This window comes from Physeter macrocephalus, chromosome 2 (assembly GCF_002837175.3).
Source record: "Physeter macrocephalus isolate SW-GA chromosome 2, ASM283717v5, whole genome shotgun sequence".
NCBI lineage: Eukaryota > Metazoa > Chordata > Mammalia > Artiodactyla > Physeteridae > Physeter > Physeter macrocephalus.
The window spans coordinates 11,053,652-11,077,034 of NC_041215.1; the positions used below are offsets into that span (position 1 = coordinate 11,053,652).

The window sequence follows — 23,383 nt, forward strand, 5'->3', positions numbered from 1 at the left end:
AATCTTTTAAACTTTAGAATAGTTTCAGACTTGAGAAAAAGTTGTGAGGATAGCACAGAGAGTTCCCATGTCGCCCACACCCAGTTTTCCCTATTCTTGTCATCTTACATTAGTATCGTTCATTGTCACAACTAATGAGCCTGTATTGATACACCTTTATTCACTAAAGTCCATATTTTATTCAGATTTCCTTATGTTTTACTGTTCCAGAATCCCATCCAGGATCCCACATGATATTTTGGCATTTCATCTCCTTGGACTCTTCTTGACTGTTACAGTTTCTCAGACTCTCTTTGCTTTGATGATCTTGATGGTCTTCAGGAGTAGTGGTCAGGTTTTTGTAGACTCTCCCCTAGTTGGACTTTGTGTCATGTTGTCTCATGATCCACTGGGGTGATGGGTTTTGGGAGGAAGCCCACAAAGCTCTTATCATATAAGAGCAAGGTCCATGCATAGCATTTTTAAAGAGTTTTTTGGTACTGATTTGTTTTCACTGTTTGCAAACTGTCGCCTTCTGAGAGGGGCCTTCTCTGACCACCTAATTTAAGAGGACTAGTTTCCCATTCACTGATCCTATAGAAATCTTGCCTAGCACTTGCCCTCTGGTGCTGGTACCCTCTGGTTTGCTGTTCAACTTCCCACATTGGGATGTGTGCTTTAGAATCAGACACAAGCCTGTCTTTTCTCACCCCATCTCCAGCACCCAGGACAGGCCCAGGTAACCAGAAGGCACACGCATCTCTGTGTAATGATGAATAAATTTCTGAGGCATTGAAGTCTCAGCATAGGGTCATTAATTTAAGATCATCTTTTGAAATAGTAAAGTTCTGACCCTGGGACACAGCACCATGCTGACCACCAGCAGACTCCATGTGGTCACTAGGATATGGGTATCAGGTTGACCACCAACAGACCCCTCCATGTGGTCACTAGGACACAAGCACTGCACTGACTTCAGAGAAGCCCCGTGTTATTAGTTTATTAGGACACGGTGACCCCCTGACTATCAACAGACCCCCGGAGAGCTGCTTGGCCCTCACCCACGTGATCCCTTCCAAGGACCCATGAGTCAGTTGAGACTGCTGTCTCTCTCAATTTCAGCTTTCTCTCTGTTACACTTCCTGTTGTATTGAGGACATGGGGCGTTTTGTGTTTTTTTTCTGAAAGGGCTTCCCACCCCATTTATATAAGCTGCTGAATCCATCCCTGGGTAGAGTAGGCATTTTCCTGTGTCATCAATGGGGCGTATGGGGCCCAGAGACAGGGAGAAAGATTTGCTCAAGGCTGGACAGGCTTGGAGCGGTTTTCTGCTCCCAGGTCAGGCCCTGGTGATCTTTGGTCTGAACTTGCAATGAGGTCAGGAGTCTATGTCTGATGCACAAAGGAGACTGGCATCCCAGTGCTGCCCCTGCCAGCGCAGTCCTTACTCAGGGTTTCCCTCGATGCCTCCTTGTTCTTGGAAAGTGGAATCATCTGTAAGGTAGCATGTAGCTTGAACAATTTGTGATTATTTTGTTTAACTGAGATAACTAATGACTTTTGAGACAAAAACCATCTTATACTGAACTAAATTAATTTTTTCAGAAGATATTTCAAAGCATTGAAGTAACTGAGTCAGCAACCCAAGTCTCAACACAGAGTTCGTGGGGGTGGCCGAGTTTTGCATTAGGCAGGATCCTGCTGATCCCACAGCTCGTTGTGAAAAACATCTCTTATTAGTATATTCCAGGAAGAAAAATCCTCAGTTTTGGTTTTCTGGTTGTTTAAGTAATCCCATTTGTTAAACATTCAAAAATAGTATGTCTCTAACTGTAATATAGCTGTAGGTGTTGAAATGGAAACCAGAGTGACAGTGCAGGAGCACAGTGCTGGGCACAAGTGTGAATTAGACATGGGCCGTGCTCTCAGAGAAGCTAGTTGGGGAGATACCAGTTTGAAAAGAGGCTGAAAAAGATAAATAGTAGTGCAGTACCAAGCAAGTTACTGTCAAAAGTGTGTAAACTGAATGGTACCAGGACAAATGAGGGAAGATTGCTGCTAATGGAAGGGCTGAGTGGAGAACATGTCTCCAAACTTGGGCTAGGGGACATCTGTCTGCATGACATGTGCAGAGCGGGGGCATGGTGGGCATGCTGGGGTCAGGGTGCCGGGGTGGCTGGAACAGGAGTCTGCAGGATCAGGAGCAGACTAGGAAGGAGGAGGGTATAGGCTGAATGAGGAGTTTGCTTTCACCCATTAGGCCATAGAACCACTGTTAACATAGCCAAGTGAAGTGCATTTTGCCATCATGTTATCACTGATAATGTTTTAATGTCAGGTATGTTAGTTGGCCTTTCCTTTAGGCTAATAATATCTAGTAGAACATGTCCTCTGTTGTCTGGTTTAGCTCTGATGGTGTTCTATTGCTGTTTTAGAAAAGTGCTTTTCATTATGTAACATCTTAGTGACATTTAGATCATGTAAGACCAACCGACAGTGAGTTGTATGCTATGGAAAGTTCTGTGCTGATTAATAAGCCCTTAGGATGTTGGAGTAGTGGCACTTTGGAGATTCCAGGACACAGGTTGTAAAATCAATTTGTTTGGTTGCAACCAGCTTTTATATAAAGAATAGAAGAGAAAAGCACATCTGACTACATGGTGTGTACTAAGGTTTTTGTCTTGTGAAACTCTTTCAGACCTCCAAGGTGCTTGTACGGGTATAGCAGTTCTGTGTAGGAAGTACTTCACACAGTGGTGCACAGTTAAAGGGCACGAAGACTCTCACAAAGGGCCTCCTTCCCAGTGGAGATGGGCCTGGGGAGGGCTCAGGCCCGCGGTGTGGAACCCTCGGGTCTTGCCTCCATGCAGGTTTTGCTTAGCATCAACTGGTTCCTGAACTCACTCCATCTGGCCAAGACCCTTTTCCTCTCTAGGATCCCAAGAAACATGCTTTCTTGTCATCATGTCTTCTTTGCTCAGCTAGGTAATCTCAGGGAGTGTTAATTTGTAAGAAATTTTTTGAGAAATAAGAATAAAGGGATGTTTGTGTACCTGTTGGAGGTGGCTGGTCTCTCCCCAGGGAGGATGGGCTTGTGCAGTTGGTGTGTCCTGGATTCACCACCTGGGTTCCTGCTGTTCAGGTCCAGCGAGAGCTTTACCCCAAGATGGATTTCCTTTCCTAACAATGCATTTATCAGTTGCTCCAGGCTGCTCGGATGAAAGGCAGCTCTGCTGACTGCCACTAGGGTCCTAGGAAGGAAGTGGGGTGTCCTGTTTTTGCCCTCCCATTTTGCTGAAGCAGAGAAATCTGCTCAAAGGAGTTGGTGCTGGAATCCACACTGCTGGTTCTCACCCCGGTATGCTTTCAGCTTTCCAGCATCCTAATAAATAAACATGGCTATATTGACACATCTGAGGTGGTCTGTATTATGGAGAAAAGCAGGTGACAGACTCTAATCTATGTTCTTATCTGGGCCATACAGTGCCAGGGTTGCAGATGAAGACAACTCTTTAAATAAAGGATTATCACTGTTCCTTGCCAAGCTGCTCTTCTGCTTCTCAGCAAGACTACCCAGGCATAGATGTGTGAATGGAAACACCCCTGAGCAATGCCTTGCCACGTGCAGCAGTCTGGCTCACCCCTACTTCAGTACAGCTCCACATTCAACTTTGCTTGACTTGACTAGCTGACCATTTCGTGTGCTCTCTAGAACCACAGTGTTTTGTGGGGTAATCAGAAGGTAATGCAGTTCCTAGTAGTGTATTTCAAGTACATTTCACCAGGGCTCAACAAGTATTATGTTTCATACTCCAATCTATTGTCCTCTCAAAAAAAAAAAAATCACTCCTGGATAAAGCATCTTTCGTCTAAAAGCCAGTTATAGAACTAGATCCTGAGTATTTACAGTGTTGCACACTCTGATCAGTGTGGGGTAAGGAAGCAGCCCTGGACTGAGGTAGAAGGCAAGGCTCAGGCAGATCCCACATTCAGTCAGCTCAGCAGAGGTTCAGAGAGGTGGACTCACCGCTCCTGCAAACACAGAAGCTCTAAACCAGTAGATGCCTGGGAAAACACTTCGTCAACCCAAAGAGCTCTGACGGTCTTAAACACCACTTTTTGTAAAGTTCTGAATGCCCTTGCATTGTTCACACCTTCTAGAAGATGCCACCCTGTTTGACTTTCCATTTCAGCATCTGGGCTGATGGACCGTGCCATGCACTGTGAGCCCTCCTCAGGGAGCCAGGAAGGGAGGCCACTTCAGCTACAGATGAGCAAACCGTTAATTTCCGAGGGGGACAGCCAGGAACTGAGACAGGTAACGTGCATTCGTAGTGTCATGTCCTCCCCTGCAGGCAACTCACTTTTTCTTGCCTGAAAACAACTCTCCACTGATTTATGCTTGCCTGTCACCTGCACGGAAGTGCTGGGACATCCACCTGATTTGCTCAGCTCCCTATAGCTTGAGGAAGGGCGGTGCCCATTCTGAGTCCTTGTGTTTTGTGGCATGCAGACACACATAGCATTCCTGTGCACACACAGTGGTCTTGGCAGCTGCCTATGCCTGTTGTACATGTGTGTATGTCTGTACATGTGGGCTCAGATGCACATGTAGTCTGTGTATGTGCACGATGTGTGTGTCCAGGTGGACTCTGTACACGTACATGTATGCATGTGTGGTGTGTGTACTGTGTGCACACGTGTGCAGCACCTGTTTGTGTGTGCCATCTGTGTGTGCACTACCTGGGCGTGTACAGTTGAGGGCACTTGCTCTCAAGTGCTCAACACAGGTTCTTGTGGAGGCTTGCCACTTTTTGTCCAGGAAGTTGAAATTTAAACAATATTTGATAGAAATACTTGCAACTTATCTTCCTATGTTAATGCTGGACAACACAGTGGCCTTTTCTTTTTCCTTTTTTCATAATTATGTAGCAAATACCTAGACTTTATATCATTTCATTCATAAATATTTCAGTATGTAGGTTTAAAAGATAAGAACCGTTTTAAAAAATCAGCACAATAACATACTCGCCTTAAAAAAGTAAAAAGTGAATTCCTTGGTATCATCAGACATCAAGCCAGTGCTCACATTTCCCTAGTTACCTCATTTAGGAAAATGTGTTACATGTTTATTCAGATCAGGATCCTCATGAGGCCCGTGTGTTGCATTTAGTGAAGTGCCTTTAATGCGTAGCTTTCTTTCCTCTGTCATCTTGTCTTTTTCCTTTGCAGTTTATTTGATGAAAAAACTAAATTGTTCCTCTGTCAAGATTTTGCAGCTTGCATCTTCCTGACTTGGTTTCCCCAGCTCCCAGCAGGTGGTAAACTGCCTGCTCTCTGCCCTGGTACTCCTGTAGGTCGGTTTGTAGCTCTAGAGGCTCCATCAGATTCAGGCTCTCTTTTGGAGAGACTGTTTCATTGGAGGCAACCCACACTTAACATCAAGGCATACAAGAGACTGTATGTCTTTTAAACCTGTTTTTAAATAATTTTATTCTATGTGGCTACATAGGCATAGACTCCTTTAAGCTCAGCCTTTTCCATTTTGGGAAAACAGTGTTCATCTTTTGCTATGGGATATTTTAAATATACATGATTTGTCACTTTTTCCTTCTGATCTAACTTTTAATCACTTTTAGTAATGACAAAAAGACATGCCGCTTTCTAGCTGCAACTAGCAAATTCTGCAGGTTGCTAATCATTTCTTTTGATAGGCTTAGTGACTCCAGAACACTGCAGATCTTGTCTGCCTTGGGGCTTGAGAAACCCTCATACTATAAAGGCAAACTTAACCTGTTCTCATGAAAGTGGGTAAGAGTGCATATAGGCCTCAGGTTGGTAGGATCTGAGACCCTCCTCTCCCACCCTCCAATGAAGGTGTCTGTGGCTGAGATGAGCTCTTCTGTGGCCCACAGTTGTGTTGAGGCTGAAGCAAGAACATGGGTTTTTCATGGGAAATGTAGGAATTTTATCTGTTAATTCTAGTGGTGGCCATGTAGTTTGAGAGGGCCCTTGCAATTTCAAATAACCAGTCTCTACTACCATGTATATACAATGTGCCCTTCCCCTAAAAGCTGTGATAGAATGGGAGAGGTCAGGATGAATGCACCAACAGCTGTGAGTAGAATAAGATTCTTCAGTGACCACTGAGGTCACCATTCTTTCCCATGAAAGTGTGTTTCTTATGTGGTTGGTCCTGACTGTCATCAACAAGTCTTAGTGAGCCCTGTGGCGTCCATGCTGGGAACAGCAGATGCCATGGTCGTGAATCAGGATGCTGGCTTCGGGGCAGAGGACAGGGTGATCCCTGAGCAGTTAGGCTGGGAAGACCCACCCACAGGAGGGGCAGGGCATTGTGCTAGTTAGCTGCCTCATTCTCCTTCCCTGCAGGGAGAACCTAATTTCATAAGAGATTGTCCTTTTGAGGTAAAACACATGTTTCATATTTAGAGAAGAATTCTGAGCTGTGTAGTTGAAGCTCAAGCATAGGTAGGAATGAGTTAAATTTCTGGGGAAAATGAAAATGCAAGAAAATCTCCCTCCATTCATCTGTGGTTTCTGTTGCAGATGCTATTAAAGTCATTACGTGGAAATGGGTTTTGGTGACTTAAACTGCAGTTGGGGTGCTAGAGAGAGGATTTGCTGTGATTTCCTCAGGGAGCAGCCGTGCTTAGTGCAGTGTGCCAGCTCCCTCTGTGCTGGGCCCCTGGAGCGGGCATGTGGGCTGCGGTTAGGCCCCATCTGCTGCGTAGCTGTGGCTGTCCACCATCCGCTGTGGGAGGGCACGTGGTGGAGAAGGCTGGGAGAGGAATCAGAGTCCCTCAGATGGGTTTGGCAGAATCCCTCAAATCATTTCCAGTGTCTGATGTGCTAACCTTTCCTGCCTCAGAACTCCTGCTCTTTCGTTACTAAGTCTGTGGCTACCATATATTTGATACAACATTTGGAAGTGATAAAACAAAAAGCAGCGTGGCTCTGTCCTGAGGACATTGCAGTTTTACATAAAGTTTCTTCATAACTTCTTAATCTGTACTTCTGTGTCTTGTCCTTCGTTTGGTGTTTTTTCATCCTGCCTCCCTCTTTCACCAAGAAGGAATCAGAATGAAAAGCTGGCCCAGGTCTGATCTCATGGTTTATCAGGCTCTGCAACAGCCCTGGCACTGGGAACAGCAGTGAAGGAAGACTTGCCCTGGATGGTCTCATCATTTCCAATAAAGAGGGATGCACAGAGTGTGGATTCATGGCAAGTTTTTAGGTCATAGTTTTGAACTTTCTGTTTGATTATATTCGGCATTTAGTCTGCCTACTGTATGTGGTATCTTTATAAACAATAAATGCAACACACAAAAATTAAAAACTGAGGTGATTAATTCAGTTCAGTTAGAAAGTTCGTGTACTGGAAAACCTAGCTAGTCAGCTGGCGTGAGGAGAAGAGTTTATTGAAAAGGCAGCCCTGCGGATGCCTGTGCTGGGGAGATGAGTGAGGCCCAGGGCTTTTGTCTCTGTGTTGCTTAGCAGAGCCAAGTTCCACATGTATCTGCACTGGCAATTCACTGGATCTCTCCTGAAATAATTCTAGGCCGGAAAGGATGCTGTGGTTCTCTACTTGCTGTGAAACCATTTTACAAAATTAATGTCCTTTTCTTTTTTTTTTTTTTTAACAAATATATTCATTTTCACGTTCTTTTCCATTATGGTTTATTATAAAATAATCTTATTTTCTTTTTTTAGAAATTATAGAATGCATTTCATCTTCAGTAACTCCACCATTCTGGTCTTTTCCCCTGTACTTTGTTCCCAGTTATATAAATTTGTCCCAATTCATCTGTCTCCTCTCCTAGTCAGGAAAAAAAAAATCTGTCATTTCTTGTGTACCTAATCTATGTAAAAGAATTGTGTTTAACAAGTGTTCTTCAGCCTAAACTAAATGTCTGAATCAGTGAATTATTTAGCCGTGGCTTCAGTGAGTTATTTGGAGAAGACAGCAGATCTGGGTTTCCTTGGATAATTGTCAGGACAAAGTCATGAGATAATGAGCAAGGGGTGATATCCATGATGCTTCTCATCAGTTGTGGCAATGGACTAGACCACACTTCAGGAATGCAGATTCCAGAACTGATACTTCTTAGGAAGGAGGGGATGGCTAAACTGGTGGGCCCTCAAAAGTAGAAAGGCAAGGGCAATGCACTCCAGCTATAGGACCACCGAACAGTGCTGGGACGGTGTGCACACACCTTTGTTGGAGTGGGCTCTGTGGAAGGGTCTGGGGACAGAGAGCTGGACATGTCCACTCACTTATCAGTACCTTCATTTAGTCTGGGTTTTGTCCTGTAAGCAGTTTGGAATCATTAAAGATTTTTAAGCAAGGAGTCATGAGATCATTTCAGATTTTTACCCGTTCTCCTCAGGTTCTCCTATTGTCCTCTGCTGCCTTCTGAATCTTTTTCAGACTGTATCATTTCATTCGTTAATTATGGGGCACAGTTAGATGGTTAGTGTTTTTATTTGTGGCTTTGATACCAGCCTGGATATTAGCAATGAGCTAGGCTGTTTATTTAAATATGTGTTACTCTAATTGTGAATTATTAATAAATGTTTCTGACATCATATCCTATGTCATTTCTAAACGTTAAACCGTAAGAAGAGCCTTGGTAACTAGGAAAACATACCTAGTAACTTTTGATGTCCACACACAGTGGACATTTCAGTAAGAGGTCATATGTCTTAGGATAGGCCCTGGCCTAGGAACCTGGCATCCTGGCCCTGGTCCCAGCCCCTCCCTCTCCCTGTCAGCTCGCTAGTCCTGGGAAGGCTGGTTTGCTTCCCTGGCCTCAGTCTCCAGCTCTGAAAAGAGCACTGACTTGTAGCGTATTCCAGTATCTACCGTCTAATGTAGAATCTACTGCAATGAAATGAAAGCTGAGTTACAGAAAAATGTCACGCCTTACTTTTAAATATTCGTTCATGGTTTTCCTGTCTGCTCTGTTGGTTAACTAGGTCACTGGTAGCGATGAGCATTACTTTGACAGACAGGAGACAGACACGCGGTGCCCCCACCGCTAGCCCAGCCCTGCCTGCTGTGGTTTCATGTGCCTCCCACTGCTGCCTTCTGTAATTGCCTGGGACAACCAGCTCTTCTCCACAGCAGCCTTCAGAACTCCCATTATGTTGGATGTGGTCACCACTCTAGCAGAGGCCCATGTTGCCTGTGGCAATAGTTGTTCGGAGTGGGAAGACCTGTCAAAGCGCATGGCTGTGTGTCCTCTGCAGTTGACAGAGAAGGCTATGTGGACACACCGGAACTCCCTCACATAGAGGCCATGGTGTAAACCTGAGCTGCATGGAGGTGGCATCTGCCCTTCAGGTCCAAATACCCATGCAGATGAATCTTGGGGATGTATTCTGTCCCTTCCACTGCCCCTGAGAACTGTGGATAGGGAGGAAGCTGCCAGATAAGGAACTCTAAGATATTGTGCCAAGGGCAGGATTCCAGAATGTACCAGCATCTCAGTGAACAAATTCTAGAGCAGCTGCTTGGCTGTGCAGAAGGTAGAATGCCAAGGAGCAAGAAACAGATGCTCAGGCATTTAGACTGGGAGGATGACTTGTTCCCCCTTTGGAACATTTTCCTGTGCTCTTGGTCAGCTTTTAAATGAACCTCAAGTCTTAAAATCAAGTGTTTGATTATATTGTTATTGAGTGCCTGGCTATGGAAGGTTACATATATTATAACCATGTTTTTTACTGTGGTAAAATATATAGAATAAAATCTTGCCATTTAAACTATTTTAAGTGTATAATTTAATATCATTAATTACATTCAAAATATTGTGCAACCATCACCGCTATCTATTTTATTTCCAAAGCTCTTTTATCACCCCAACAGAAACTCTGTTACCATGAAGCAATGACTCCACGTTTCGCCTCCCCCCAGTCCCTGGTAACCTCTAATCTTCTCTCTGTCTCTATGAATTTGCCTATTCTGGGAACCTCCTATAAGTGTAATCCTTTTGCATCTGGCTTTTTTCATTTAGCATAATGTTCTCAAGGCTGATCCATCTTGTAGCATGAATTGGTACTTCTTTCCTTTTTATAGGTGAATAATATTCTGTTGTATGGTTAAAACATACTTGGTTTATCCATTCATCACTGATGGGCACTTGGATTATTTCCACCTTTCAGTTCTTTTGGACATATACCTAAGAGTAGAATTTCTTGGTTATAGGATAATTCTATGTTTAACTTTTTGATGAGCTGCCAAATTATCTCCTTAGCAGCTACACCATTTTACACTCTCACCAGCAATGTATGAGGATTCCAGTTTTTCCACATCCCTGCCAACACTTATTTTCTTTTTTGAAAATTTTAAAATTATTCTATCAAATAGAATAGATAAGAAGGTAAGGGTTGGAGGTAAGAGTCCAACTTCATTCTTTTGCATGTGGCTGTCTAGTTGTCCCAGCACCACTTGTTGAACAGACTATCCTTTCTCCATTGAGTAGACTTGGCACCCTTGTCAAAAATCTGTTGATCTGAGGACTCTTTATTCTATTCCATTAGTCTATTCTTATGCCAGTACCAAGCTGTTTTTATTACTATAACTTTGGGTAAGGCTTAAAATTGCGAAGTATGAGTTTAATTTCTTTCTTCTTTTTCAAATTGTTTTTACTATTCAGGGCCCCTTACAATTCTATATGAATTTGAGGATTAGCTTTTCCATTTCCGAGTAGGGGGGCTGTTGGAAATTTGATAGGGATTACATTGAATCTGTATATCACTTTGAGGAGTATTGCCCTCTTGCCAATATTGTCTTCCAGTCCAGGAACACAAGATGTCTTTTATTTATTTAGGTAGTCTTTATTCCAGCATGATTTTATAATTTTTAGTCTTTCACCTGCATGGTTTTTTTTCCCTAGGTATTTTATTCTTTTGGGTGCTATTATAAATGGGATTATTTTCTTAATTTCTTTTTCTGATTCTTCATTGCTACTATGTAGAAACACAACTGATTTTTGTGTGTTGCTCTTGTATCCCGTAACTTTGCTAAATTTGTTAATTAGTTCTTCTAGTTTTCTTGTGGATTCTTTGGGATATTCTATATATATAGGGTCATGTCATATGAAAATAGAGATAGTTTTACTTCTTCCTTTCCAGTTTGGATACCTTTTATGTCTTTTTCTTGCCTACTTGCTCTGTCTAGGACTTCCAGTGCATAGCAGTACTGTGTAGCAGTGGTGAAAGTAGGCATTCTTGTCTTTTTCTGATCTTAGGGGGAGGGCTTTCAGTCTTTCCCCGTTGAATATCCTATTAGCTGAATTTTTCATAAGTCTCTTTTTTTTAAAAGTGTTTTAAGTTTTTACTTTATTACAGGCTTTTCTATTTCTAATCATTACAAATGTTTTCAACATTTCACTTATCTGCTCCATTGTATTCCATTTATATTTCATTATGATTCCCATCTGTCTATCATATATTCAAGTCACGTCTACTATTTTCTTTTTTTTTTAATTTTTATTTTATATTGGAGCATAGTTGATTAACAATATTGTGTTAGTCTCAGGTGTACAGCAAAGTGATTCAGTTATACATATACATGTATCTATTCTTTTTCAAATTCTTTTCCCATTTAGGTTATTACAGAATATTGAGCAGAGTTCCCTGTGCTATATAGTAGGGGTTTGTTGGTTATCTATTTTAAATATAGTAGTGTGTACATGTCAATCCCAAACTCCCAGTCTATCCCTCCCTCCCACCCTTCCCCTCTGGTAACTATAAGTTCATTCTCTAAGTCTGTGAGTCTGTTTCTGTTTTGTAAATAAGTTCATTTTATCATTTTGGGGGGGTTTCTAAGCGATATCATATGATATTTGTCTTTCTCTGTCTGACTTACTTCACTTAGTATGATAATCTCCAGGTTCATCCATGTTGCTGCAAATGGCATTATTTCATTCTTTTCAGTGGCTGAGTAATATTTCATTGTATTATTTCATAGTAATATTTCATTTCATTTTACCACATCTTTATCCATTCCTCTGTTGATGGACATTTAGGTTGCTTCCACGTCCTGGCTATTGTAAATAGTTCTGCAATGAATGGGGTGAATGTGTCTTTTCAAATTATGGTTTTCTCCAGATATATGCCCAGGAGTGAGATTGCTGGATCATATGGTAGCTCTATTTTTAGTTGTTTTTTTTTTTTTTTGGAGGTACACGGGCCTTTCACCGCTGTGGCCTCTCCCGTTGCAGAGCACAGGCTCCGGACACGCAGGCTTAGATTTTTAGTTTTTTAAGGAACCTCCATACTGTTCTCCATAGTGGTTGTAGCAATTTACGTTCCCACTAACAGCGTAGGAGGGTTCCCTTTTCTCCACACACTTTCCAGCATTTATTGTTTGTAGATTTTTTGATGATGGTCATTCTGATCAGTGTGAGGTGATACCTCACTGTAGTTTTGATTTACATTTCTCTAATAATTAGCAATGTTCAGCATCTTTTCATGTGCCTCTTGGCCATCTGTATGTCTTCTTTGGGAAATGTCTATTTAGGTCTTCTGTCCATTTTTGGATTGGGTTGTTTGGTTTTTTTTTGATATTGAGCCACATGAGCTGTTTGTAAATTTTTGGAGACTAATTCCTTGTCGGTTACATTGTTTGCAAATATTTTCTCCCATTCTGTGGGTTTTTTCGTTTTGTCTATGGTTTCCTTTGTTGTGCAAAAACTTTTGAGTTTCATTAGGTCCCATTTGTTTATTTTTGTTTTTTTTCCCATTATTCTAGGAGACAGCTCTAAAAAGATATTGCTGTGATTTATGTCAAAGAGTGTTCTGCCTATGTTTTCTGAGTTTATTTTTGTGTATGGTGTTAAATAATGTTCTAATTTCACATGTAGCTGACCAGTTTTCCCAGCACCATTTACTGAAGAGACTCTCTTCTCTCCATTTTAGAGTCTTGCTTCCTTTGTCATAGATTAATTGACCATAGGTGCATGGGTTTAGTTCTGGGTTTTCTATCCTGTTCACACATCGGTCTATATTTCTCTTTTTGTGCCAGTACCATACTGTTTTGATGACTGTAGTTTTGTAGTATAGTCTGAAGTCAGGGAGCCTGATTCCTCCAGCTCCATTTTTCTTTCTCAGGATTGCTTTGGCTATTTGGGGTCTTTTGTGTTTCCATACAAATTGTAAAATATTTTGTTCTAGTTCTGTGAAAAATGCCATTGGTAATTTGATAGGGATTGCATTGAATCTGCAGGTTGCCTAGGGTAGTATAGTCATTTTGACAATATTGATTCTTCCAATCCAAGAACATGGTATATCTTTCTGTTTGTATCATCTTTGATTTCTTTCATCAGTGTCGTATAGTTTTCAGAGTACAGGTCTTTTGTCTCCTTAAGTAGGTTTCTTCCTAGGTATTTTATTCTTTTTGATGCGATGATAAATGGGATTGTTTCCTTAATTTCTCTTTCTGATCTTTCGTTGTTAGTGTATAGGAATGCGAGAGATTTCTGTGTATTAATTTTGTAACCTGAAACTTTACCAAATTCATTGATGAGCACTAGTAGTTTTCTGGTAGCTGTTTAGGATTTGTTATGTATAGTATTATCTCATCTGCAAACAGTGACAGTTTTACTTCCTCTTTTCTAATTTGGATTCCTTCTATTTCTTTTTCTTCTTTGATTGCCGTGGCTAGGACTTCCAAAACTATGTTCAGGAAGAGTGGCGAGAGTGGACATCTTTGTCTTTTTCCTGATCTTAGAGAAAATGCTTTCAGCTTTTTACTGTTGTGTATGATGTTAGCTGTAGGTTTGTCATATATAGCCTTTATTATGTTGAGGTTTGTTCCCTCTATGCCCACTTCCTGGAGAGTTTTATCATGAATGCATGTTGAATTTTGTCAAAAACTTTTTCTGCATCTATTGAGATGATCATATGGTTTTTTTTTTTCCCGGTATGCGGGCCTCTCACTGTTGTGGCCTCTCCCGTTGCGGAGCGCAGGCTCTGGACGCACAGGCTCAGCGGCCATGGCTCACGGGCCCAGCCGCTCTGCGGCATGTGGGATCTTCCTGGACTGGGGCATGAACCCGTGTCCCCTGCATCGGCAGGCGGATTCTCAACCACTGCGCCACCAGGGAAGCCCGATCATATGGTTTTTATTCTTCAATTTGTTGATATGTTGTATCACACTGATCGATCTGAGGCAGTGAAAAATCCTTGCATCCCTGGGATAAATTCCACTGATCATGGTGCATGATCCTTTTAATGTATTGTTGGATTCAGTTTGCTAGTATTTTGTTGAGGATTTTTGTATCTATGTTCATCAGTGATATTGGTCTGTAATTTTCTTTTGTGGTATCTTTGTCTGGTTTTGGTATCAGGGTGATGGTGGCCTCATAGAATTAGTTTGGGGGTATTACTTCCTCTGCAATTTTTTGGAATAGTTTCAGAAGGATAGGTTAGTGCCTTTTATCATGTTGAAGAAGTTCTCTTCTAGTCCCAGTTTTCTGAGTTTTTATCGTGAAAGGATGTTGGGTTTGTCATTGCCATTTTTCCATCAATTGAGTTGATTGTGCTTTTTTTCTCTTTGTTCTAATAATGTGGTATATTGCATTAATTGATTTTCTAAGGGTGAACCACCCTTGTATTCTGAGATAAATCCTACTTGGATTCAGTTTGCTAGTATTTTAGTATGTTGTGGTTTTGTTTTCATTTGTCTCAAAGAATTTACTAATTTCCCTCTTTGACCCACTGGTTGTTTAAGAGTGTGTTGTTTGATTTCTACATACTTGTGACTTTTTTAGTTGTCCAGATTTCCAGTTTCATTTCACTGTGAAGGTACTTTCTATTACTTCAATATTAAGTTTGAGGTTTATTTTGAGGCCTACCATGTGGTCTATCCTGGAGGATGTTCTGTGTGCACTTGAGAAGAATGTGGGTTCTGCTGATTTGGATGGAGTATTTCGTGTACGTCTGTTGGGTCCAGATGGTCTATAGTGTTGTTCAAGTCTTCTGTTTCCTTATTGATCTTCTATGTGGTTGTCTTATCCATTACCAACATCTTTTTTATTAACTTTTAAAAATAGTTAACAAGTATTAGATGATTTTTGGTTCAGGCTGGGAAGTTGGTTTTGTGCAGTTTTTAAATGTGAAATTGTACTCTATGCATGAACACAGTGTTGAGGAGGCTGTGTGGCCTTGGGCAGCATATGTCTGTCTATTCCATCTGTGGCATAGGGCTGGGGACTGATTGTTGGGAACATGGTTTCTGGTAGCCAATAAGTACCTTTGCCATGTTAGCCATGTGGCCTTCAGCAGGCTTCACATTTCCCTGAGAAAGTACTACTATCACTTTTTACACAACAGGGTCCTGCCTTGAGGCTTGCATGGGTTTGAAGTGAGGATGAGGCCTGTACCATATGGAGCAGAATTCTGGCACATACTGAGTTCTAAATAAATGTATCAGTGGGACCCCAACTGTCTTTGACTTAGTCAGCTCTGAAGAGCCCCAAACTTAATGCATTTTCTGTTTGTTTCATATTCTGAGAATGTCCCTGCTGAGGCATTTACTTCCACATGTAAGATGAACCTTCAGTTTATTGAGCATTTCACTTGGTAGGGATTCCATTGCTCTCTTAGAAACGTGGTTCTCATCATGGGAAGCTCAATTTATGGTCTCATAGCAGCTTGGCTCCCAGGACCCCTCTCTAGTCCTGGGAGGTGCTTTCCCTGCCCAGACCTTGAGTTAGAGGGGCCATCTTTGCTGTGGGCCATTGGGGCCATTTGTAACTGGAGGCCAGTCAGCAGACTTCAAGTGAGGGCTAATAGATCCCTGAAGACTCGGCTCTCAGAGTCTTGCTATACAGACACAGCCATGGTGCCTAAGGCAGATTTGTGCTCAACTCCTCCACTCTCTGCACTGAGAGGGGGTCGTGAGGAAGGGAGCACCGTGGTCGGGGAGCTCCTTAAAAGAGAACTCTGTGCTGCCCCTGTTCATCCACAGAGCATCTTCAGGTCCTCAAGGAATGCAGCAGAGAGGACAGGGTGGGATGCAGGGGTGGTCTGTGAGTGCTGAATGTGACAGGTTGTAGCCTAGAATATTCTTTACAGCCTCCAGAGCTTTGGCTGAGAGGGAGCCAGTTTTTCCCTCTTTACCTTCTCTACAGCATGTTAATAGCCCCAACTGGTAGAATTGCAGACAGCTTGAATTATCCCAGCTCTATTCTTAAATGGTTGCTAGTTTCTCACTGCAAGAAAATTCAGTTTTTCAGTGGGTCAGTTTAATAACAAGATCAAGGCAAACAGTCTAGCTAATACTAACTCACGTTAGGTGCTTAATATTAATATACTAATACTCTAAATCCTGGAGTTCTATCATGAGGTAGAGCAAAACATTTTTTTTCATACTATAAGTTGAGGCAACAACTAGCATATTGTAGACATTTTAGAAATATTAAGGCCCGTACTTGTATGTATCCTGTCCTTACACAATGAAAGCACAAGCCTGGTTGTTTCAGGACCCCCTTGGAGACACAGCTTACAGCAGAGCTTGGGGCCTCTGATTCCCAGACTTTCACACCTTGATAGCTGGCATGAGGCATACAGTTAAATACATCTGTTTTGGTAAGTGAACCTCCTCTACTGGATGAGCTGTTTTTCCATAGTTTATTTTCTGTTTTTATAAACAAAATGGAAATGGTTGGAAGGCTAAAATGTCTCCATATCAGCTCTTATGTCAACCCAGACGGTGTCTGTGCCACCTTTCTGAGGTCTGTGGTATTGCGGAGATGGAGGTCACTGTAGCATGTGACCAAAGCAGAAGGTCTTCCTCTTCCAGAGAGGACGGTAACTTCTGCTCTGCCCTGGGGAGCATGTAGTGCCTCCCACTTCCTGCCTGAGTCATCTTGGCTATCCCCCTTGCCGGTTACTGACGCTGGTGAGTGAGCCCAGCATCCTGCCTGTGGGGAACCAAGCCTCCTGCTCTGGCTTTGTTGAGCTCCTGTGACCCCTGAGCTGAAGAGCACTGAGTGTTTCTGTGGGTTTTTTTCCAAGATGCTGCTCCCAGAGGTATTGGCATGTATGTTTTTATGTCTTAACTTGTGGTTATGTGCATTATATATTTCTTTGGAGTTAAGTTTCTCCTAAAACTCAATGTACTATTAATCAGGTAATTTCTGTGTAGGTACAAATGTGGCTGGAAAGATGGCTGGCTGCTGGGTTTATTTATTAGTGGAGCAGAAACTTTGGGGAAAAGTCCATTTTGACCCTGGTCTTTGATTCAGAGCCCAGCGAAGGCTCATCTGAGAGGCCAGTTGATATTCCAGAGGCTGGCAACATCATACATTGATGACTAGACAGCTTGTCATCCTGGGCCACAGAAGTAACAACTGTTTTTAAGGTTTGGCCAGACTTCATATTCTCCATTCTTTCCATCCCATGTTATATGGAATGCACATGATGCCATTTAATTACTTCAGTCCCTTTCTTAAAGGAAAAAGACACGGGACCAATATTCCAGAGGTACTAGTAGTTTGAAAGTTTACTCAGTAATTTTCTTTGCAGACTTAGTAGCTGTAAAGATCTCGCTTATATTTTTTGCGGTATTAATTAATTTCAAGTGCAGTTTTGGCAGACCAACCAAGGGTCTCAACAGGCTGCATAGAATGGGTGCTATTTTTAAGGCCATCATCTCAGTGAAGCTTTTTCCAAATGAAATTCAACAGGAACCAGCCTTTATTTGGACTGTACACTCAGTAAAATGCTCAACTTTTGTAGGCATGTCAGCAGTTCTTACAAAATAAGTTGTATGTGCCTTTTATTACTGTGCTTATTAAGTGTAGACTCAGGAATGTAGGTCTTCTTGCTTTTGCCACTGTTTCATTTTGGAAAGAGGCTGTTGATTCATCCTCTAGAGAAAGATGACCATGGAAACGTAGGACACATAAGGTCAGTCACACAAAGTGGCCCTTGGTGGAAGTGCTATCATGTGGTGATGTGGTCCTGTGCTACCTGGCACAGTAGCCACTGGCTACGTGTGGCTACTGAGCACTTAAAAAGCAGTTGGTCTGTGACTTCCCTGGTGGCACAGTCGTTAAGAATCTGCCTGCTAATGCTGGGGACACAGGTTCGAGCCCTGGTCCAGGAGGATCCCACATGCCGCGGAGCAACTAAGCCCGTGCACCACAACTACTGAGCCTGCACTCTAGAGCCCGTGAGCCACAACTACTGAGCCTGCCTGCCACAACTACTGAAGCCCGCGCGCCTAGAACCTGTGCTCTGCAACGAGAGAAGCGACCACAGTGAGAAGCCCGCGCAGCACAACCAAGAGTAGCCCCCGCTTGCCACAACTAGAGAAAGCCCGTGTGCAGCAACGAAGACCCAACACAGCCAAAAATAAATAAATAAATAAATAAATAAATAAATTTATTTTAAAAAAGCAGTTGGTCCAAGTTCATACTAGCTTGCTAGGACTTCATATAAAAAAAGAATATAAAATATCTCATTAATAATTGTTTATATTGACTTCATGTTGAAATGATAATGTTTTGGGTTGATTGGTTTAAATAAAATATATTATTAAAATTAATTATACTATTTACTTTTTGTTAGAAAATTTGAAATTACAGGTATGGCTCTCCCCTAACTGGACATCTTGCCACAGTTGCTCAGGGCTCTAAGAGCTGGCACATGTTCTGGGGTGTGTGAATGGACTGCCTATCCTTGGTGGGAGCGTTTTTGCCATTTTTTAAGGGTCTTATGCAATTTCTTTCAGTGTCTCAGTGATGTGACCTCTGAGTCATGGCCATGACATCTGTTGTCCACGCAACAGTCATGTCAGGGCCGCACTGGGAACTGGACCCCAAGAGCTTGAGCAAGTCACCCACCCTTCTCAACCTCATCTGTGAAACAGATCGTGAAACAGATCGAGGATTAACAGGGAATAGTTAGGGCACATTGCAGGGGTCTCATAACTCCTATCCTTATTTAGTATAACTGGGGGATGAGGAAACAGAAAACAACCGTGTGTATATATATACACTTTAATCCCCAGTTTTACTTTTCTCTGAGAGTGTACGGATGTTGGGATGAGAAAGCAAGATGAAAAGGCCACACAATGTTATCAGCAGTGCTTATCTGATAGGCAGTAATTTGCATTTGAATTTTGGAGGAATTTTATTTTCTCCTCTAAGTTCTGTTTCCTGGTTTTCTATGTGCACTGTTATTATCAGAACAGAACAGGACAGTTGACTATCTGCCTGCACTAAAGGGAATATGTGGCTGCCTTGCTGAAAGCCCATCTCCTGCCATCAGTGCACGTGCAAACAGTGATTGTTTACAGTTCAGAATCTGGTGGTCCTGAAAGACAGTTCAATTGAAAATAAACTTGACCACATTTTGATGTAATTGACAAGGATGTAGAGGTAGCAAAGAGAGCCGCAAGGTCTGTGCGGGCTGATCACTCAATGTAGGAGAGAGACCTCCTCGATGGTGTCAAATCGGATGCAGGTGTGTGACGGGGCATTTTGTGCAAGTTCCTGGTAGAACAGCCTTATTATCACACTAAAATGGAGGTAATGAGGAAGGAATAGTTGACCAGAGAGAACAGCATGGAAGGACCTGCCTAACATAGTGATGAGTGGTGACTTTTTTATTATGCTCTCTGGGCCTCAGCCATATGAGATCATAGAAATGAGAGATGGAAAAGACCTCCTGTATTAGGTCATCCAGCCCATCCCCTCCAGAGCTGACTGACCCCACAGTGTACTTTCCAGAGCTCCGTCCAGTTTTTCAAGTGACTCAACTGATGGAGTTTCCACCAGCTCCCAGAAGGTGCAGAAAGGTGGTGTCTGAGACGGCTAACTTGGATCTGGATTTATTCTTCTTTCTCATGACGAAGATCCCAGCGATGATGCTTTGTTCGAAGAGAGATGTGAGGGTGAATCCCACCTCTGTCACTAACTTGCGGATGACTGCGGATGACCCCAGCTCGCCTCATCTCCACATCCCCCTCCGAAAGTGGGGGTGCTTTGCTGGGCTCCTTCAGTCTGAGCGTTCTAAGACTTGGCGGCGGCACCTTACATAGCACTTTATGGTTTTCACAGCTTGTTCACGTTTGTGATCTCATTTGAGCCTCACCATTCTTAGAGCAGGAGTTGATCTTATTATCCTCCTGGCCATCTCCCTGCTTTATTCTGTTTCTTGTTAATCAGATGAAGCAGTTCTCCCAGGCAGTGGGTGCTGGGCCAGGTGGTCAGGCATTCCTTTTGATTCTAAGCACAGAGCTGCTTCCATTTGACCTCACGGATACTATTATGACTTCTGAGACACCACACGGGTACAGTTTACTCTCCTTGAGGTGTGGCCTCCTTTCCCGGCAGTAGCACTGCTCAGGATTGTCCCAGGCCACCTGTGGAACCTAGAGCTTTCTTGCCTGTGTCACCTGGTGGGACCTCTGGGGACAGGGGGCAGGATTTCAGTGTGGAGTATGATATATTATCAATAGATTGCACTTGGGGTCCTCTGAGGTGGTCACCTAGGCTGTTCACTAGTAACCTCCATCCCTGTGTGATAAAGGACTTTGAATGGATCTGTAGGCAGTGGAATGGATCTGGGAGTTAGTAAGCAGGGCACCAAGGGCTCATCTTAATAATTCAGATTCTGCAGTTCCTTTTTCTTGACCTAACCAACGATCTGAAACTTACCCTAAAAGAGGAGAGGTATTAACATTTATTGCAAGTAGTTGGTCATTAAGATTTCTCTTAAAATCATTTCTTTTTGTATCGACTTGGGGATATTTAATTTTTAAACCCAGGTTCAGTAAGTATGTAAAGTACATTTCACAATGCAACTAGTCCCAATAGAATTGTAATACAATGCTGCTCTTAACTAGTTTATGAAACTGTGTGAAGTATGACATGAGTCACAGAAATGGGGACGAGGGGCTGCTATCCAGCCTGGTCGGCTCACTTGGTCTAGCCATGCTGCAGCAGCCCTCTACGCTGTGGGCGCCATCCTCCCCTGTGGCATCACTGTGTGTTTATGGCATTTCTGAGTGTCCTCCATGTGCCTGCGCCCACAGATATCTTTTTCACCTTTCCACAGAACCCCGCCGTCTCCCAGTTTTTCTCAGTAGGCCCACGGGGTTATGTTGTGTAACTGCTTCATCACCTTGGGTTATTTGTGCTGTGTTTTGTTCTACCTTTTGTATTTGTATGTGAAATATTTCAAACATATAGACAAAAGAGTGTTTTGCCTTTCTTCTTAAATTTTGTTTTTCCAGCTTCAGTCTGCAGTTAGGCACTTGGATGCAGAAAGGTAATGAAAACAATGATTGGGTGAGAGCTGGAACTCAGATCTGAGTTGTAGGATCCAGATCCCTGGTTCTGCCCTGTGCCGCTACTGTTTGCAGGAATTCCACGTGGATGTGGTAACATTCCCAGCAAGGCTGTCAGGGTTGGTGAAACAGCAAACCGTGGGTTGGAAACAGCAGTGCCGCAGGGGTGCATCTCCTGGGGCTGTGTGGTCAGTCTCCTTGCTTATGGCCTGGAGCAGGGCCAGAGAGCAAATACGTCATCTTCCAACAGCTCACCTCGCTGAAGGTCAGTGCCAGAAAGTGGCAGAGCTGAGACCCAAACCCAGGGTCAGAGCTGCAAGCTCTGGCTCTGTGCTCAGAGTGTTCATCATTCCCATTGACTTACAAATTTTCTTAAGTACTATAAAAATAACGGAAAGAAATATTGTCTGTTTTTGAGAGTTTAAGAAAAGGCACCCCTCCTATCATTTGTGCTTCTCTTGCAGATCCTGAGGAAACTAAAAGATCTCGCGTTGGATGCCGAATCAGAGCTGGAGAGACAGGATGAGGCCTTGGATGGCATCACTGCAGCTGTGGACCGGACAACCTTAACCATTGACAAGCATAATCGACGAGTGAAAAAACTGACCTAGAAGGACAAGAAAGCATAGATGTGACTGCTTTTGTTGAGAAGCACTTCTCTGAGTACGTTGTTCTCAACTCCTGCATGCTTCCTTTGAGATGAAGACCCCAGGAAGTCATTCCAAGCGCCCTGCCCCAGGAGGTGCACAGCTGCCTCAGGGTGAAGGGCTGCTGTTGACGGCTGTGAGCAGCTTAGCTTGGGGTGATTGTGGCTGCCACCAAGGGATTCCCTTGCAGGGAGCTGAAAGTGCAGCTGGAGGAGAGGAGTTCTGCCAGCAAATACAGCGAGCTGCTTCCTCCCAAGGCCCTCTCGCGCTGCTTGTGGAGTCAGGAGCACACACGCATTCAAACATGGGCTGAGCCCTGTTGAGGTGGCCACGACAGCAAGGCGGCTCTTCATTCTGAGGGTGGGCTGCACCCAGCACTCAGGGACCACTTTGCTTGGCCACAATCCCAGGTCTCCAGTGGCACAACTAGCTGCATTTTCATCCTTTTTCCATTCTTGATAAGCATAAAAAGGATGGTTTAAGTCTCTGTGAAAGAAACCTACTTATTTCTAACCCTCTGCCTATCTGAACACTGCAGGCATATCCTATGTCAGCAAAATCTCTTCTCCAGGATCACATTCAGGTCTGAGCCTGTCTCTCCTACATGGGCTGCTCAGCACAGACCCCACTGCCTTCACTTTGTTCCATTTTTCTTTGGGGGACAGGTCAGTTTCTTTTTGGTTGTATTGTAATTTCTAACCAAAGTTGAGTCTAGTATACCTCGAGGTCATCCTATAAGCACCTGAAATATTTTCACTGCTAAGTTTTTAGTCAAACATGAAAATAGTACATACTGCACCTATTTTAAAAAGTGTTAATTTTTGCTTTTTTGCCCCATTTCTACTCGGAAACAAAAGAGAAATGCTAGCTTTAGAATATTTTTTGAAGCTATGCATTGATGCTGCTTTTTGCTTGGTTTTGGGTATCTTAGTGTGTCCCTGGGAGAGCCCCTCATGGGGAGACAAGAGGAAAGTAGAGAAGTGGGTGACCTTCCCCCATTCTCACAACAAGCCACCTCCAGACTGCTTTGAAATAGCATCCCAAAGAACCTTGCACAGAGAGGCTCATTTAGACCTTGTAGAGATGTTACTTTGAAGCGCCTTTCCTACAGCCCTCCTGGGATGGCGCCCGCAAGCCCTGTGCTGCCCTGCTGCACCACTCCACTTGCATACTAAGTCCTGGATCATTTTAAGAATTAGTTCACAGATGCAGTGTTAGTTTTCTGGGGCTGCCCCAACAAAGTACCACAAACAGGAGGCTTACAACAATAGGAATGCACTTCCGGAGGCCAGAAGTCCAGGATCGAGGTGTAGGCAGGCTGTGCTCCTTCTGGAGACTCTAGGAGAGGCTCATTCCTGCCACTTGTAGTTGCTGGTACCTCCATGTATCCCTGAGCTTGTGGCCACATCACCCCAGTCTCTGCCTCCATTGT

At 43.1% G+C, this 23,383-nt stretch overlaps 1 protein-coding gene across 4 annotated transcripts in view; it reads left to right on the top strand.

Moving 5' to 3' along the window:
* SNAP47 (synaptosome associated protein 47) overlaps window positions 1-23,383 on the top strand; it is a 69,229-nt gene that overhangs the window by 41,309 nt on the left and 4,537 nt on the right. For 3 of the 4 annotated variants that reach the window (XM_028498355.2, XM_055080249.1, XM_055080247.1), the window contains exons 4-5: window positions 4,173-4,297; window positions 21,769-22,439. In XM_028498355.2, the coding sequence (XP_028354156.1) occupies window positions 4,173-4,297; window positions 21,769-21,915 (272 nt within the window). In that variant the 3' untranslated portion in view covers window positions 21,916-22,439. Of the gene's footprint in view, window positions 1-4,172; window positions 4,298-21,768; window positions 22,440-23,383 lie in introns of those variants that run through there. The other variant, XR_003682782.2, reaches the window with a different exon arrangement.